General features: G+C 36.7%; 1 protein-coding gene across 7 annotated transcripts in view; it reads left to right on the forward strand.

Moving 5' to 3' along the window:
- The window catches only part of Ddx60 (DExD/H-box helicase 60), a 103,872-nt gene that overhangs the window by 47,092 nt on the left and 42,798 nt on the right, over nucleotides 1-13,982 (forward strand). For all 7 annotated transcript variants that reach the window (XR_009591399.1, XM_060381840.1, XM_060381841.1 and 4 more), the window contains 5 exons: nucleotides 5,710-5,859; nucleotides 7,993-8,112; nucleotides 10,070-10,165; nucleotides 12,422-12,537; nucleotides 13,775-13,917. Coding sequence is in view for 6 of the 7 variants with exons in the window: in XM_060381840.1 (XP_060237823.1) it covers nucleotides 5,710-5,859; nucleotides 7,993-8,112; nucleotides 10,070-10,165; nucleotides 12,422-12,537; nucleotides 13,775-13,917 (625 nt within the window). In the remaining variant the exon portion in view is untranslated. The remainder of the gene's footprint in view (nucleotides 1-5,709; nucleotides 5,860-7,992; nucleotides 8,113-10,069; nucleotides 10,166-12,421; nucleotides 12,538-13,774; nucleotides 13,918-13,982) is intronic.

The following is a 13,982-nucleotide window of genomic DNA, read 5'->3' on the forward strand; positions in this document are numbered from 1 at the left end:
GCCTACCCTGACTTAGGTCTCCAGCTTTTTCACAGAGATGTCCCCACACTCAGTTTCTCTTTTCTCTGCTGGCCTTCTGTCCTCTCGACCCTGCTCTCCCCAGGTCCGATCTCCACCCTCATGTTTCTCTTTTACCTTATTCCCTCTCTTCAAACACTACCTATCTACTGTATTTCCCTTTCTGAGTGAGATTTATGCATCTTCCCTTGTATCTCTTTGTTAATTATCTTCTTTGCGTCTATGCCTTGTAGTCTGTTTATCCTGAACTATATGGCTAAAATCCACTTAAAAGTGAGTACATAGCATTTATGTCTTTCTGAATCTGAGTTACCTCACCCAAGATGGTCTTTTCTAGTTCCCTTCATTTGTCTGAAATTTTTATGATTTCTTTGTTTTTAATAGCAGAGCAGTAGTAAACTGTGTAAATGTGCCACCATTTCTTTATCCATTCTTTGGTTGAGGGACATCTAAGTTGTTTCCAGATTCTGGCTACTATGGATAAGGCTTTTGTGAACATAGTTGAGCAAGTGTCTTTCCTGTATGGTAGAGCATCTTTAGGGTATATACCCAGGAGTGGTATAGCTGGGTCTTGAGGAACAGCTATTCCCAATTTTCTGAGAAAGTGGTTTTCAAAGTGGTTGTATAAGTTTTCACTTGTACAGCAAAGGAGGAGTATTCCCCCTTTTTCATATTTTTGCCACCATGTGCCATCACTTGAGACTGGTGTAAGATTGACTCTCAGAGTCATTTTGATTAACATTTCCCTGATGACTAAGGACACTGAACATTTCTTTAAGTGCCTCTTGGCCATTTGAGATTCCTCTATTGAGAATTCTGTTTAGTTCTGTGCCAAATTTAAAATTTTTTTTATTGTTTTCTTCACAGTTTATTCATTACATATATGGATTGAAGCTACACTGAAACTCCCAGCCCCACCCTCCCTTCCTCTTCTCCCTAACTTAGTCCACTGAAAGGGGGAGTTCGCTAGTATTTCCGTCTGCCCATAGCTTGTTAAGTCTCATCAGGACTGCCTGGATCCTCTTCCTCAGTGGCTTGGCAAGGATGCATCACCAGGGACAAGTGATCAAAAAGTAGTCAACTGAATTCATGATAGAGGAAGCCCCCACTCCCCTCACTCATGGAGATGAGCTGCCAATTGGCCACATCTGAGCAGGGTATCTAGGTCTGTTCCATGGTCCTTTGCAGGACCCCCTGGGCTCAGATCATTTAGTTTTGTTGGTCTCCTTTTGGGTTTCTGTCCCCTCCATGTTGCTCAACTCCCACCCCTCTCTTTTTCTATAAGATTCCCTGCGCTCTGCCAAAGTATGACCCTGAGTCTAAGTATCTGCTTTGATCCCCTGTTGGGTGAATCCTTTCAGAGAACCCTCTATATTAGGTGTAATGCCAGGTTTATGGGATCCTCAGAGACCACAAGGAAACAACGTGATGCAATAGCAAGAGAGCTTTATTACGAGAGCTATCAAACTCAGGACCCAAGTCTCACTAATGCAGCAGTAGAGAAGTGGGACCTCGAGCCCTAAGTGAGAAGGGTTTTTAAAAGGAGACTGTGAGCAGGGGTTTTCCATGACAGCAAGCAGGGGGTTTCATGCCTTGATATTATAGGATCAAGTAAAAGTTAGAGAGGTGAGGTGACCTTCTCTGAGGCACAATTGCCTAAGACATATGGTTACAATTGCTATCCTTTTAAACTATATCTGAAACATTGGGGAAAAATTTCCCACACGATTCTCAACTGATTCTCATTGATTAATGCCAGGGAGATTGTCTTTTTTTTCTATGAAATATTTATTCTGTGATATTTCCTGGAGGCTGTTGCTAGGAGAGTTAACTTTGTTCTCTGCCAAGTGTACATTCTGTGATATTTCCTGGTACCTGAATTCAGCTCCCAGTCAAGATGGCTCTTTATTTCAAAATTGAGTTATACTAAGGCTGACTATACCTAGGCTAATTTAAACTCTTCATAGGCTCCTGTCTTGTTTCTTCTCTTCCACTCCATATGATGTCTATCTTATTTGCCATTCTGAATGAGATTTAAGCATACTCTCTACGGCCCTCCTTAGTGTTTAACTTCTTTAGGTCTTTAGATGGCTTTCATGTATCATACTGCTGATATCTGCTTATAACTGAATGTGTACCATGCCTGTCTTTCTGTTTCTAGGTTACCTCACTCAAGATGTTAATTGGGTTATTTTATTTATTGGTGTTTGATTTCTTGAGTTCATTATATATTTTGGCTTTTAGTCAGATGTAGCATTGGTGAAGATCTTTTTCCCAATCTGTAGACTGTCATTTTGTTCTATTGACAGTGACCTTTGCCTTATGGAAGATTTTCAGTTTCAAGAGGTTCCATTTTTTATTTGTTGATTTTAGAGCTTGAACTGTTGGTTCAAGAATTTGTCTCCTGTGAATATAAGGCTCTTCCCCACTTTCTCTTTAAAAGGATTTAGTGTATTTAGTGTTATATTGAGGTCTTTGATCCACTCAGAATTGAGTTTCCATTTGCTGTCTTTTTTCCATTGTGTAGTTTTGGCTTTTTTTTTTTTTTTTTTTTTGGTCAAAAATTAAGTGTGGTATGTGGGTTTATTTCTGGATCTTCAATTCGATTACATTGAGCCCCCAGTCTGTGTCTATGCCAGTACCATGACATTTTTATTACTGTTGCTGAATAGTACAGCTTGAAATCAGGGATGGAGATACCTCTAGAAGTTCTTTTATTCTGGTGTTTTGTTTTTCCTTATGAAGTTAATAATTGTTCTTTCTTTCTTTATTTATTTTTTTTTTGCTATTTTTTATTTTTTATTTTTTTTATATGTTACATTTTATTAACTCTGTATCCCAGCCGTGTCCCGATCCCTCATTCCCTCCCAGTCCCTCCCTCCCTCCCTCATCTCCACCGTGCCCCTTTCCAAGTCCACTGATAGGGGGGACCTCCTCCCCATTCATCTGATCCTGTTTTATCAGGTATCTTCAGGACTGGCTGCAAAGCCCTCCTCTGTGGCCTAACAGGACTGCTCCTCCCTTCGGGGGTGGGGAGACCAAAGAGTCTGCCATTGAGTTCCTGTTAGAAATAGTCCTTGTTCCCCTCACTTTGGGAAGCCAATTGGTTACTGAGCTACCACAGGCTACATCTGAGTGGAAGTTCTAGGTTATATCCATACATGGTCCTTGGTTGAATGTCAGTCTCAGAAAAGACCCTGTGCCCAGATATATTTGGTCCTTGTGGAGCTCCTATCCTTTCCCCATCAGACTAACTCCCCTTCTTTCTTATGATTATTCTTTCAAGGTCTGTAAAGAACTGTGTTGGTATTTTGATGGGAATTGTGTTGAATCCGTAGATTGCTTTTGGTAAAATGGCCATTTTTACTATGTTATTCCTACCCATTCACAAGTATGGGACATCTTTCTATTTTCTGACCTCTTCTTCAATTTCATTTTGCCAGAGACTTGAAATTCTTGTCATACAGGTCTTTCACTTGCTGGCTTTGAATTATACCAAGATACTTTATATTATTTGTGGCTTGCGAAATCTGTAGTTTCCTTAATTTCTATCTCAGCTGGTTTGTCATTTTTATACAGAAGGGTTACTGATATATATATATATATTTTAATTAGTATTGTATCCAGCCACTTTGCTGAAGCTGTTTATTAGCTGTAAGTGTTCTATGGTAGAATTTTCGGGATCACTTACATATACTGTTATATCATCTGTACACTGGGACACACTGACTTCTTTCTTCCTAATTTGAATCTACTTGATCTTGTTTAGTTGTCTTGTTGCTTCAAATAATATATTGAAGAGATATGGAGAGAGTGGGCATCCTTGTATTGCCCCTGATTTTAGTGTAATTGTTTTGAGTTTCTAGCCATTTACTTTGATGTTGGCTCTTGGCTTGCTGTGTATGGCCTTTATTATGTTTATTTATGGACCTTGTGCCCCTGGTCTCTCCAAGACTTTCATCATGAAGAGGTGTTGGATTTTGTTAAAGGCTTTTTCTGCATCTAATGAAATGATCATGTGATTTCTTTCTTTGAGTTTGTTTATATGGTGGATTACATCTATGGATTGTCATATGTTGAACCATCCCTGCATTCCTGGGATGAAGTCTATTTGATCATGGTACTTGATCATGGTGGATGATGTATTTGATGTGTCCTTGGATTTGGTTTGAGAGTATTTTATTGAGTATTTTTGCATCAATGTTCTTTAGGGAGATTATATTAAGATTCTTTCATTGTTGAGTTTTTGTGCCTTCATAAAGAAATTGAAAAGATCACATACTAGTAACTTAATAGTACATCTGAAAACTCTAGATTAGAAAGAAGCAAACACACCAAGACAACAGGAAATGATCAAGCTCAGGGCTGAAATCAATAAAATTAAAACAAAAAGAATAATACAAAGAATCAATGAAATCAAGAGCTGTTTCTTTGAGAAAATCAACAAGCTAGATAAACCCTTAGCCAAACTAACCAAAAGGCAGAATGAGAGCCAACTTAACAAAATCAGAAGTGAAAAGAGGGGGAATAACAGAGAAGGAGGAAATAAAAAAAATTAGGTCTTACTTTGAAAGCCTGTATTCCACAAAATTGGAAAATCTAAAGTAAATGGATGATTTTACTGATAGATTTCACCTACCAAATTCAAATCAAGATCAGGTATACAGTTTAAACAGTCCTATAACCTGTAAGGAAGTAGAAGCAGTCATCAAAAGTCTCCCATCCAGAAAAAAACCCATGACCATATGGTTTTAGCACAGAATTCTACCAGACATTTCAAAAAAGAGCTAATACCAATACTGCTTAAAGTATTTCAGAACATAGAAATAAAAGGAACATTGCCAAACTCATTCTATGAAGCCAGTCATACTGATACCTAATCTTCACAAAGACACAACAAAGAGAATTTCAGACCAGTTTCACTCATGAACATTGACACAAAAATGATAAAATACTTGCAAACCAGATCCAAGAACATATCAATTACATCATCCACCATGATCAAGTAGGTTTTCTATTTTTTTGACAAGTCATCATCTTGATGAATAAAACCATAGGGCTCAAAGATGGTGCCTTAATTGAGTACCCCATAGAGAGTTAGAAGCAAAATGAAGACCCTATTATTTCAGCACTTTCAACTATTTGCTTACTGCCATACAAATATGGGTTGGCTGGGTCCAACAATTATATTTCTCAAAGATACTCTGGACTTGTAAATATTAAAAACCATCTCCCTAATAATTTCTTAATCTGACACTTTTTGAGTGATTTACCTTTTTATTATATATTCATTGCACAAAAGAACAGGGTTCATAGTGGTCATTTTCTCCAGGTATGCTTTATACTTTGATCACTTTTCCATCAATACACACACTTGATTCGTTGTCCTCCTCGGTGGCTCCTTCTTTTGCCTGAATAGTCCCCCTTCTCTGTAACTTTCTTTTTAGTTTTTATACTCTATTTTCACAAATAGAACTCATCTCACAAAAATTTTTATCATCAAAAATTTGCAAAAAAAAAAAAGCATTATTTGAGGTAATGAGTAGTCCATCAGAATTTTCTTTTAATTTTTCTATGGATGTACAGCACACAATTACTGAGGTTTGGAAAAATCATAATGGAAAAAATTGATTGTCTGTCTCAGTAACATGGCTTGTTTCATTGACACAAGCCATGCTCTGACCCCTGCAGAGAGAGCTCCTGGATGTGGTGGATAATTATGAGTCAGCAGTGATTGTTGCCCCAACATCTTCTGGCAAAACTTATGCTTCCTACTACTGCATGGAGAAGGTGCTGAAGGAGAGTGATGAAGGTGTGGTTGTGTATGTTGCACCAACAAAGGTAGGGATTAGTGAATATAGTATTTTTATTTATTTTCGCTAGTTAAAAATTAACATACCAAGCAGTGGGCTTCATAATAGTATTTTCGTGCATGGTGTTTTGATATTTTGACCCTCCTTCAATACTAACCTCCTCTATGCTATAGTCCTTCTCTATTGCTCCCCTTTGTTCTCTTGTAGCTCCTTTTCCACTTTTATGTCACATATATTCTATTGATTATTTCCCTTCCTCCCTTTATGACCTAGTTTCCTTCTCATGACTCCTTTTCTAGTTTGATGACCTATACCCATTCTTAACCACATACATATATATACACACATACACACATACATATACAACTAAAATTTATGATACAAATATGAGATACATGTAGTATTTGTCTTTTTGAGTCTGTGTTATTTTGCTTAATATGATAATTCCTAGCTATGTCCATTTTTTTGTGAACATGTTCTCATTTTTCTTTATATTTTAATGGAACTGTATATTTGTGTTATATTTTCTTTATTTATTAATGTGTTGGTGGATGTCGAGGCTGCTTCTAATTCCTAGCTATTGGAATAGTGAAAATATGGGCATGGATGTGAAAGTATCTCTGTAGTAAGACTTGAAGATCTGTGAGTATATATTCAGGAGTGATATAGATAGGTCAGAGATAGTTTTTGTTTGTTTGTTTTTATTAGTATTTTGTGTAACCTCAATAATGATTTATACCCTCACCAGTAGTGGTTAAGGGTTCCACTTTTCACACATTTTCCCAAATGTTAACATTTTTTCTGCTTGATCTAACCATTTTAATTGGAGTGAAATGGAATCTCAAATCTTTCTGAATGTTCTGCTGTTATTCAGCAAGTTTCTACTACACTCGGAGGTGAAATCTGTTTTTAGACATGCATTTGTCTGAACAGCGACGTGGTCTGTGGTATGTCTTTATTCATGATCTACTGGATACATTTTCCTGTTTTTATAGTAACCTTTTTACTAATTTATCGAAATTTGAATAATGCATGATACATCTTTTTCTGAACCAGGATGAAATATACATTCGTGGATCGGGTTTTTAACTTAGCTTTTTAGGGTTACTCATTCCGATGATACTATTAAAATCTTTGTGTAATCATAACCATCTTCCTTAGTGCTCCTATTGTTGTAATAAAATAAAAATCACAGAGTGAAGGGTTTGCTTCAGTTTGTACTTCCACAACACAGTGCATCACTGAGGGAGTCAGGGCAGGAACCTGGACATAGTTGTTATATTGATGTAGAGGCTATGGAGGAGTGCTGGATATGGTCTATCTCCCTCATGCTTTTATAATCCTGCTTTTTTGTAGCAGCTAGGACCACTAGACCAGGGGTGACACTGTCCAAAGTGAGATGTGTGACCCCCATGTCAATTATAAACCAAGCAAATGCACCACAGGCCAATCAGCTAGAATCATTTTCTCAGTTAAGATTTTCTCTTCTGAAATGACTCAAGCTTTGGGTCCAGTTGACATAAAACTAGCCAGCACAATGTATCTTGTGTGTTTAATGTATCTTGTGTGTTCAGATACATTAAAATAATTGAACTGTCACTTTTAAGTATAGTTATGGTAATATTAGAAATTTTACATTTTCATCTCTTTGGTGTTTACATTTGGGGGAAGAGGTTATAAAGCATGAAAAAGATGCTTGAAAAATTATAGAGTCTGCTGGCTAGACCACCTGCTTGACCTAAGTGAGACTGTACAGAATCATGTATGTATTCAAACTTTTGACATCTGGAGGTGATTCTGCAATATGTGATACAAGTCTATTTACACCTGCTTCTGTGATAGACTCAGATTATAAGTGGTGATCATTCTATTGTGCTATGCATGTTAATTTTTCTGCTATAAAGGATACTTTTGCCATTTTACCTTCAGATTAATATTGTCCATTTCTGTTTTACTTAAGGTTGTTGTTAATCATAGAAGTTCAGATTTATAGTGCAGTTGCTCAGAGGAGGAGCTTTTTGTGTGGCATGGTTAAAGAAAAGGATTTGTTCAGTTTTCTGCATTCATAGCCAGACAGTTTTTGACATCTTCATCATTCTATTAAATTTTGATCATCTACACTTTATTACATGGCTAATACAGCTGTTTCCCTGTCAATCAGGCTCTTGTTAACCAAGTGGCAGCAACTGTTCAACATCGTTATACCAAAATCATGCCAGCTGGCGAAGTTGTATGTGGTGTCTTTACAAGGGAATATCGTCATGATGCCCTCAACTGTCAGGTTTGACATAATATTTAATAAAGTTGCTATTAAATTATATAAGAATGTTTTGGCTGGAAATATAGCATCTTCACAAGACCTGTGAAAATAATTTCCTTGTATTTGTGAAGGATAAAACTGCTTCAGAGAAAATATAATTGTGTTACATTGTAAAGACTGTAAATAATAGAACTCATTTTCTGTAAAGAGGCTTTCATTTTGATTTAAACTTTCAGTTTATAACTCATTCATGGTATTGCTGTACAGTGGGATTCAAAATGATCGAAAGATCTTACAAGCTACAAAAACTTAGTGAACAGTAACATATAATCATAATTACTTTCTCTTGTTAAAGATGCTCATTTTAGTTAAAAATGTGTTGTGTTGTAGCAAGCAAACCTAGTGTTAATGAAGACATGATTTTAGAACATTATGTAGTTGACTTGGCAATGTGCTGCCTTGATTGTCTTTCAAAGAAACATCTTCCAACACAAACTCTGTTAATGTTAGGTTTGAAATAAGGTTAAAATTCATGAACTCAGTGGCTGGCTCTTTGACACTCCTCCTCCCCTGAGGGAGGGGCAGCCTCGCCAGGCCACAGAAGAGGACATCGCAGCCAGTCCTGATGAGACCTGATAAGCTAGGGTCAGATGGAAGGGGAGGAGGACCTCTCCTATCAGTGGACACAGTGAGGCACATGGGAGGAGATGAGGGAGGGTAGGATTGGGAGGGAATGAGGGAGGGAGCTACAGCTGGAATACAAAGCAAATAAAATGAAATTAATGTAAAAAAATTAAAATTTAATTAAAAAATTAACAACTTTGATTCTAATATCTTTTTTCTAAAGTATTTGTTTAGTTAAAACATTTTTATTTATTTTTGATAATTTCATATATGTTGGAGGTGTATTATGAACACATCCTTCAACTTCCATTTTCCATTTCTCCCTACAACCTGTTCCCCACCCAGTATCATGTCTCTTTCCTAGCAGCCATCAACTGCCAATAGCTACTCGGCTGGAGTGGGGTCTTCTGAGCTGTTTCCTCATTCATACTGCAATTTTGACTGGTTTGGTTTTCTGCAGGTCTTATACAAATAAGCACAACTGCTGTGAGTTGATGAGTGAAACTGCCATACCTTGTTCAGAAGATGGCAGTTTGCAGTGGTAACTTTAAAAATGTGTGTTGATGTTGCAGTTTCTCTCTCAACCTGGCTATCACCCAAATAATTGAGGCTGGACTATTATTTTATTTAATATGCATTACGGCACAACAACTTAGCAGTTAGTACTCTTTATTAACCCTCTAGGCTAGTCTGACTCCATCTTTGCCAAAATTCCTGAGATACTTGCATTTTATGGCTGCTTAGCTGTTGTCTCTCGATGGCTTAGCTGTATCCCCTCTTCCCATCTTTATGTCCTCCTTCCCTGGCTGGCAGGAAGACCAGCATTATTCTCTCCTCTGTTCAGCGATTGGCTGTAAGCTGCTTTCTTAAGGAACAATTGGGGAGCAGTGTTTACATAATATCTAGACAGGAGATTCTCAAAACATGTTTGTAACAAGATATAGGGGGCACAGAAATCACATTTGAATCTTTACACAGTACACAATAACATTGCGCCTACAGCAGTTACTCTCTCCTGGCTTTCATGTTCTTTCCACCCTTTTTTTCTGATCGTTTCTGGAAGGCATTTGGAAACAGGTCAATATATGTGTTCCATTTAGGGCTGGAAACATTTGGAATGCTTATAAACGAGGATATGTACTTCAGATTTGATATTTTACTCTTTTTCCCATGAAAATAGAAGTTTCACGTGGTTCAAACAAATAAACACATCACAAGTGTAATGAACCCTATTCTTAGAAGGAGTATCAGGTCTTAACTGTTAGAAGATGCATTCAGGACTCAAGTTTACCTTGTGTAGTTTTATAACTGTGTGCATGCTAATGATTACTTCACATGATACTGTTACTTTTAGGTGCTTGTTACTGTTCCAGCGTGCTTTGAAATTCTGCTACTAGCTCCTCATCGTCAAAACTGGGTGAAGAGGATCAGATATGTTATATTTGATGAGGTAGGATTGGCATTACTTCTCATGCTAACTTCTTAGTATTTTTAAACTGTAGGAAGGTCTTTGCTGTTTTGGTACATCTGTCCCTTGGATGAAATTCAGATTGCAAGGTAGTATTCTTCTGAGCCAGGGTAAGGTCAAATCTAGAGATTCATAGAACAGGGGAATTTCATTGAAGTAGTATCTATAGATCAGTTTCCCTGGGTAGAGAGAGTGGGATGAAATCATGTAGATGACAGCATCATTCAGCATACTTATGCACAGAGACTTAAGGCATCAGAGAAACCTACATTCTTTTATTCCAGAATTTTAAGATGAAAAGAAAGAAGAAGCCTATATTTAGCTTGTTTTCACTTTGTGTTGTTATAAAGAAATAAAATCCCAAATGTTCAGCTTAACCATAAAGACTCAGGAGCCAAATGCTGGGGTGAAGACCTCCTAGCTCAGACAGGCAGAGACCTTCTGACTCAGCTGATGTCCCCAAAGGAAAAATTCCTTCCTATTAATCTCCTGTCCCAGAAAGAAAAAGCCATTTCTTCTTCTCCATGCCGTCTTAAGTACACTTCGACTCAGTGTCCCTCCTTTCTACTTCTATGTGTCTCTCTATCCTCTGGATTTCCTCTCACTCCTTATGGGTTTTTTCTCCACGTTCTCTTCCTGTTAATTTTGTTACTTGCTCATAGGGTTAACTTCATTTAATTTGGTTTACAGAAAACTGTTCAGTTTAAATGTGTGTGCTAGAGCTGAGCCATACCACAAGTACTTGTTCACAGTAAACAGAAAGCTCTAGGATCAAAGACTGAGCCATACCACAATTAGAAACAAGTTTTACAGTTCACAATCTTGGGGTTCATAATGGAATCAAACTTTGTTTCAATAATAACAATAATAATAATAATAATAATAATAATAATAATAATAATAAATATTTTCTTTAGTTCTGGAGATTAAGTTCAGGACCCTGAATTGATATAACATTGTACACCTCAGTTGTTCCTGTTTTATATTAGGGCAGCTTTGAAGGCTAATGTCTATTCTGTCAGAGTCAGGTAAAATTGTTAAATATTGTAAAGCTTAAAATTAATATTTAGCAAAGTGGTATGTCATCTGACTACCACTTAGTCATCTGACTAAGACAAAGTCAGATGGGCAGAAGAAAATATGTATCTCTCTACACACATATGTAAAACTGCCTAACTGATATCTTTCAGGTGTCAAATTTTTCCTGCTTATTTAAGATCATATTCAAGAATTTTTCTTGTATCTAATTTAATTTGGTCACGCATTCACTTACTCAGTTTCTTTTGAGAAAGGTTTCTAAGGGCCAAGCATTGTGTCAATGATAGAATAATTTAGATTTGAAGACACAGATTAAGTGACAAAGCTAAGCTAAACCAGAGAACACAAATGCATATAAACTGACACTGCACTTAGTACTTACTGCAAAGATCAAGAGTGTCAATCAAAATGCAGCAATGACAGAAGGGAGGCTGAAGGACCACTCAGGAATGGAGTGGTCAGAAAATCTCTTCAAACTAGTCAGAAAATCTTTTTAAACCAGTGACAGCAAGATGAATTTCACAGATTAAGAGTCCTTGGCTATATTTTTGGCCTTGTGTTTTATTGGTAAGAATATTTTATACAGGAGAGCCGTCCATATGAATGCTGTATAGTGGTGTGTGCGAAGGAACAAAGAAATGGCTTATGTGTATAAATCATAGTAAGACTAGGGATTACTGGCTTCAGATGAAGCTGGAAAGGCAGCAATGGGCCAAATATGCCAAGCATTATGTATCCCATTAAATGCTTAGATTTGTTTCACAAAGAATGGGAAAACATTGACTAATGACATGACTGGATAAGGCTTATCATTTGTCTGTGATGTCAAGAATGTAGGATTCCAATTAGGGCAACAATCACAGAGGCACTCAATTGTGACTACGATGTGGTCCTGGCATGGCAAGGGATACACAAGCCTGAAAGAAGGTTTTGAAAGCAAAATAAAAAGGAGTCATAGGTGATTGGTTAAAAATATTAAGGAAAAGTCAAGTGCCAGTTGTCCTACATCTAGATTTTTCCAATACTTATTTTATTTAAGCAGGACATGGTCCATTAAAGGTGATGAAAGTACCTATGACCACCTTATTTCCATGTTTTAGTATTTATTTATTTATTTATTCCTTTATTTATCTATTTATTTTTAACTTGCCATCCTTAAAACTAACTTGTCAATTGAAAATAATCTTTTTGTTTTTATAGGTCCATTGTCTTGGTGGAGAAATTGGAGCAGAAATCTGGGAGCATCTCCTGGTCATGATCCGGTGTCCCTTTTTGGCCCTTTCAGCTACCATAAGCAACCCTCAGCACCTCACTGAGTAGGAATTTGGTTCTATTTTGGATGGAATGCTTATCTGTTTTTGAAAGTCTGAATTTCATACATCTTTTATGGGTTTTAGACTTACCTAAATTTCTGGCTCATTTAAAGCAATCCCAGAACACTCAAGTCACTGTCTGTTTAGTTCTTTCTGATAAGTCTTGGTCAGATCTGCAGTTGAATAGCAAGTCCAAATCATAGCTCAAAAAATAAAATGATAGCTGTATATTACTTTTGTTCCCCTACCCTCCTTTTGCTAGGAAATAAAAATCAGAGTGATAGAATGACACATTCAGCCATAGATTCCAAGATCATCATTTTGCTGATATAATTGGAAAGAGAGCAAAACTTTTTTAATTGAAAGCCACACATCTTGCCATTGGGCTTGAATGTTGACTAGTGATAACAACATATCCTATAGCTTCTCCCACGTGTCACATCCCTTCCTAAATACTTGGCAAATAGTAATTTATCTTAAATATCATTCATCAATATTTGATTCACTACTATTTCCATTGTTATCACTAGATAATAGTACTCTTACTATTATTTTGATTTTTAAACATGAAAGACAAGGCACAGAAATAATAAATGATTTATGTAGGATTTAGAGCTAATAGTATGGAAGCTAGAATTTTATTTCAGGTTATGTGGCTCTAGAAGTAATTCCCTTATGTGAAAATATTAAGACATATGAAATTTCTTTTTAAATTATTTAATTAAACAAATAATAATGAATTTAAGTTCTTACTTAAATAAATAACAATTACTTAAATAAAAATTAACTTATTTAATTTCATGTAAGTTGCTTCTATTTTCTGCTTAAATAACATGAGTTACTTCTGTGTTGATGTGACCAAAAAATTACTTTAGAGAGGTATACCTTTATTTAAATTCATGGTTTTAGAAATATTTCAGTCCATCATAGTTGGGAAGGCAAGGAGGGGAGGCTTTATCCATAGGCGTGGGTACTTGAGGTGGCAGCTTATTCACATGGCAACAGACAGGAAGCAGAGAGCACTAGTTAAGAAACAGTGGTGAATACAACCTTTGTGATGGTTGCTGCTGCTTGTTAACTACTCATTAAATCCCCAGTTTTAGTGGCTGACCTCTGTTGTTCAGTTACTGCTTTCTCATGCCTCCAAAGCTTTCCCCAAAGTCCAGGACCAAGTACTCAGCCATGAACCATTGGGGACACTGATGATTAAAATCATAAATAACATGTCTATTTTTTTAAGGTGGCTCCAGTCAGTAAAAAGGTACTGGAAAGAAGTAGACAGTGCTATGGAAAAAGGAACTTTTTCTAAAAGAAGTTGTGGCTCCCGTGGCAGTTATCACAAAGAACGAGTGCAAGCCAGACAGTCATACAAAGTTAGACTTGGTATGTGTGCTCTGTGTATTTGTATGACAATTTCGTTTGGCTTGGCTTGGTCATTTGCTTTAAAA

This window comes from Meriones unguiculatus, chromosome 4 (genome assembly GCF_030254825.1).
Source record: "Meriones unguiculatus strain TT.TT164.6M chromosome 4, Bangor_MerUng_6.1, whole genome shotgun sequence".
NCBI lineage: Eukaryota > Metazoa > Chordata > Mammalia > Rodentia > Muridae > Meriones > Meriones unguiculatus.